Here is a 2,066-nt window from a genome sequence, read left to right on the forward strand (position 1 = left end):
TGGGAAGGAGTGAATGAATTCCTTGTTTTGCTTTGCTTGCGTGCGCGGCTTTTGCTTTACCTATTAAACTGTCTTTATCTCAACCCACGAGTTTTCTCACTTTTACCCTTCCGATTCTCTCCCCCATCCCACTGGGAGGGAGTCACCGAGCAGCTGTGTGGTGCTTAGTTGCCGGCTGAGGTTAAACCACAACAGGAACATATTGCCAAACAACACTTGGTAATAAAACTTTGATGTGTTTGACACACACAAATTTTTTTGTAACTTGCTATTTGCTTCTTGCTATTGTTGTTCTTCCCTCAGAAATTCTATTTGTAGCCAAGTTACTCGCTACCGGTTCGAGCGCTTACCTTCCTGGTATTACCAGCACTTTTACACAGGCAAGTAACTTAACCGCTCTTCTAAAATTATCCAAATGACAATTACAGCCATGAAAGAGGAGTGACAGAAAGGAAAAGGAGAGGTCAGGCAGCAAGAGAGCTCTGCAGTCAACATTGTGCTCTTTTTTTAAAAACACCACCCCCCCCACCCCCCCAAAAAAAAAACCCAGAACGCACGCCCAAGGGCCTGGGACTCACCTCAGCTCCTGCTCTTGGCGCCGCCTGAGGAAATGTACAACTCGGACGTTTCTCTCTCCCCTCTTCCTCTTCCGCAGCTCCAGTCACTCGACTGTCATCCATCTAAGAGTACAGCTAGTGTCTTACAGCTCTTTAAATGTGAGGGTTCATCGATACATAGCGTCTCTCACTCACGCACGAGGACCTACTGTACCTTTGGATACATATACAGACCCTGCATTATATGTTAGCGATGCAGTCTGCTGAGGACTATTAATTGGGATCGTTCCTCACTCAAAGAGGCAGGGTTTCTCTATTCTGCAGACGGAGGCAGCTTCCAGTCGGATCCATTTCGCTTCATTTTTCAGCTAGTTCACCTTTTTTCCATTGTCTTCAACTTCTGACACGGCAGCTAGTCTAAAAAGCCAGCAAGCGTTAGACCTTTCCCTTTTCACACACCCCGCTACTGTTGAAGATTACCATAAGTTTTATTGAATCTTTTTATATTTTGTGTTGGTTGTGAAATAATCAACTATAAGAACATCTTGATTTCAAGAAGGTAGTCTTTATGTTAGCGTTATGCAGGGGTTGCTGTGTTACTAGTCTGTATGTTAGCGTGATATATGGGTTCCTGTGTTATTCACTGGACCATGTTAGCCTTAGTCTTAATTCTCTCGACCGTAACCAGATCGCTTAGGCTTTATTGCATATGGGATGAGTTATTTGACAACTTGACAAGGTAGATGAATATCTAGCTAACTTGGCAACAAAACTTACTTTTAAGGTAACCTGAAGTGAACTGCCTTCATTATAATACTAAAAAACACACTCGCAGGTCAAGAAGACCCTTGCCCAGGTGAAGACCTTTCCCCTGCGCAAGCGTACTAACAGAAGAGAACGACATAGCAGACATTTATTATAAGTATATGCAAATCACTAACCAATCATTGTAACTGGGAGTGTACTACTTTGTAATTCTTGTGTATAAATGTAACGGTGATCTAGCCATAGGTGCGCTTGATTTGTGGAAATTCCACCTTGCACCCGGCGCCGCAATAAAGAATGCCTGCTCTCTAAAACTCCAAATTGAGTCTTAGAGAGTTCATCATCTGCCGACTTACGGTAACGCTACAATAACAAGGCAAGCCAGGGACGACACAAGCAAACCTAAGCCGGATGCAGTCGACGACACCGCCAGGGGAGGAACGGATAACTCGGTCCTCGGGGCCGCCCCAGGAGACGAAAAGAACGAGCAATCGTTATCGACGCTTATCTTTGTTCACCCCAGGCCGGAACCGTCCCACGGGCCCCCGCCCTTCTCCGGGGCTCCCGGCAGTCCGTATCCAACGGGACTCTCACAACCGAATGGGGTACGGGCGAGGCCCTGGCCCGCTCCCAACAGCTCCCGCGCACCACGGTGCCGAGCCCCGCCGTCCCACCACCCCCAGGCGGGCGGGAAACACCCCGGAGCCTGCGACCGCCGAAGGCGCGACCTCGCCACACCGGAGG

General features: G+C 47.9%; 1 protein-coding gene across 1 annotated transcript in view; it reads right to left on the minus strand.

Moving 5' to 3' along the window:
- Nucleotides 1-2,066, minus strand: part of C2CD2L (C2CD2 like) — a 22,951-nt gene that overhangs the window by 2,635 nt on the left and 18,250 nt on the right. Inside the window, exons 14-15 of the mRNA XM_019470599.1 lie at nt 852-974; nt 579-771 (exon numbers count right to left, since the gene is read on the minus strand). Of these exons, the coding sequence (XP_019326144.1) occupies nt 970-974 (5 nt within the window). The 3' untranslated portion in view covers nt 579-771; nt 852-969. The remainder of the gene's footprint in view (nt 1-578; nt 772-851; nt 975-2,066) is intronic.

This window comes from Aptenodytes forsteri, unplaced genomic scaffold (assembly GCF_000699145.1).
Source record: "Aptenodytes forsteri isolate BGI_AS27 unplaced genomic scaffold, ASM69914v1 Scaffold187, whole genome shotgun sequence".
Lineage (NCBI taxonomy): Eukaryota > Metazoa > Chordata > Aves > Sphenisciformes > Spheniscidae > Aptenodytes > Aptenodytes forsteri.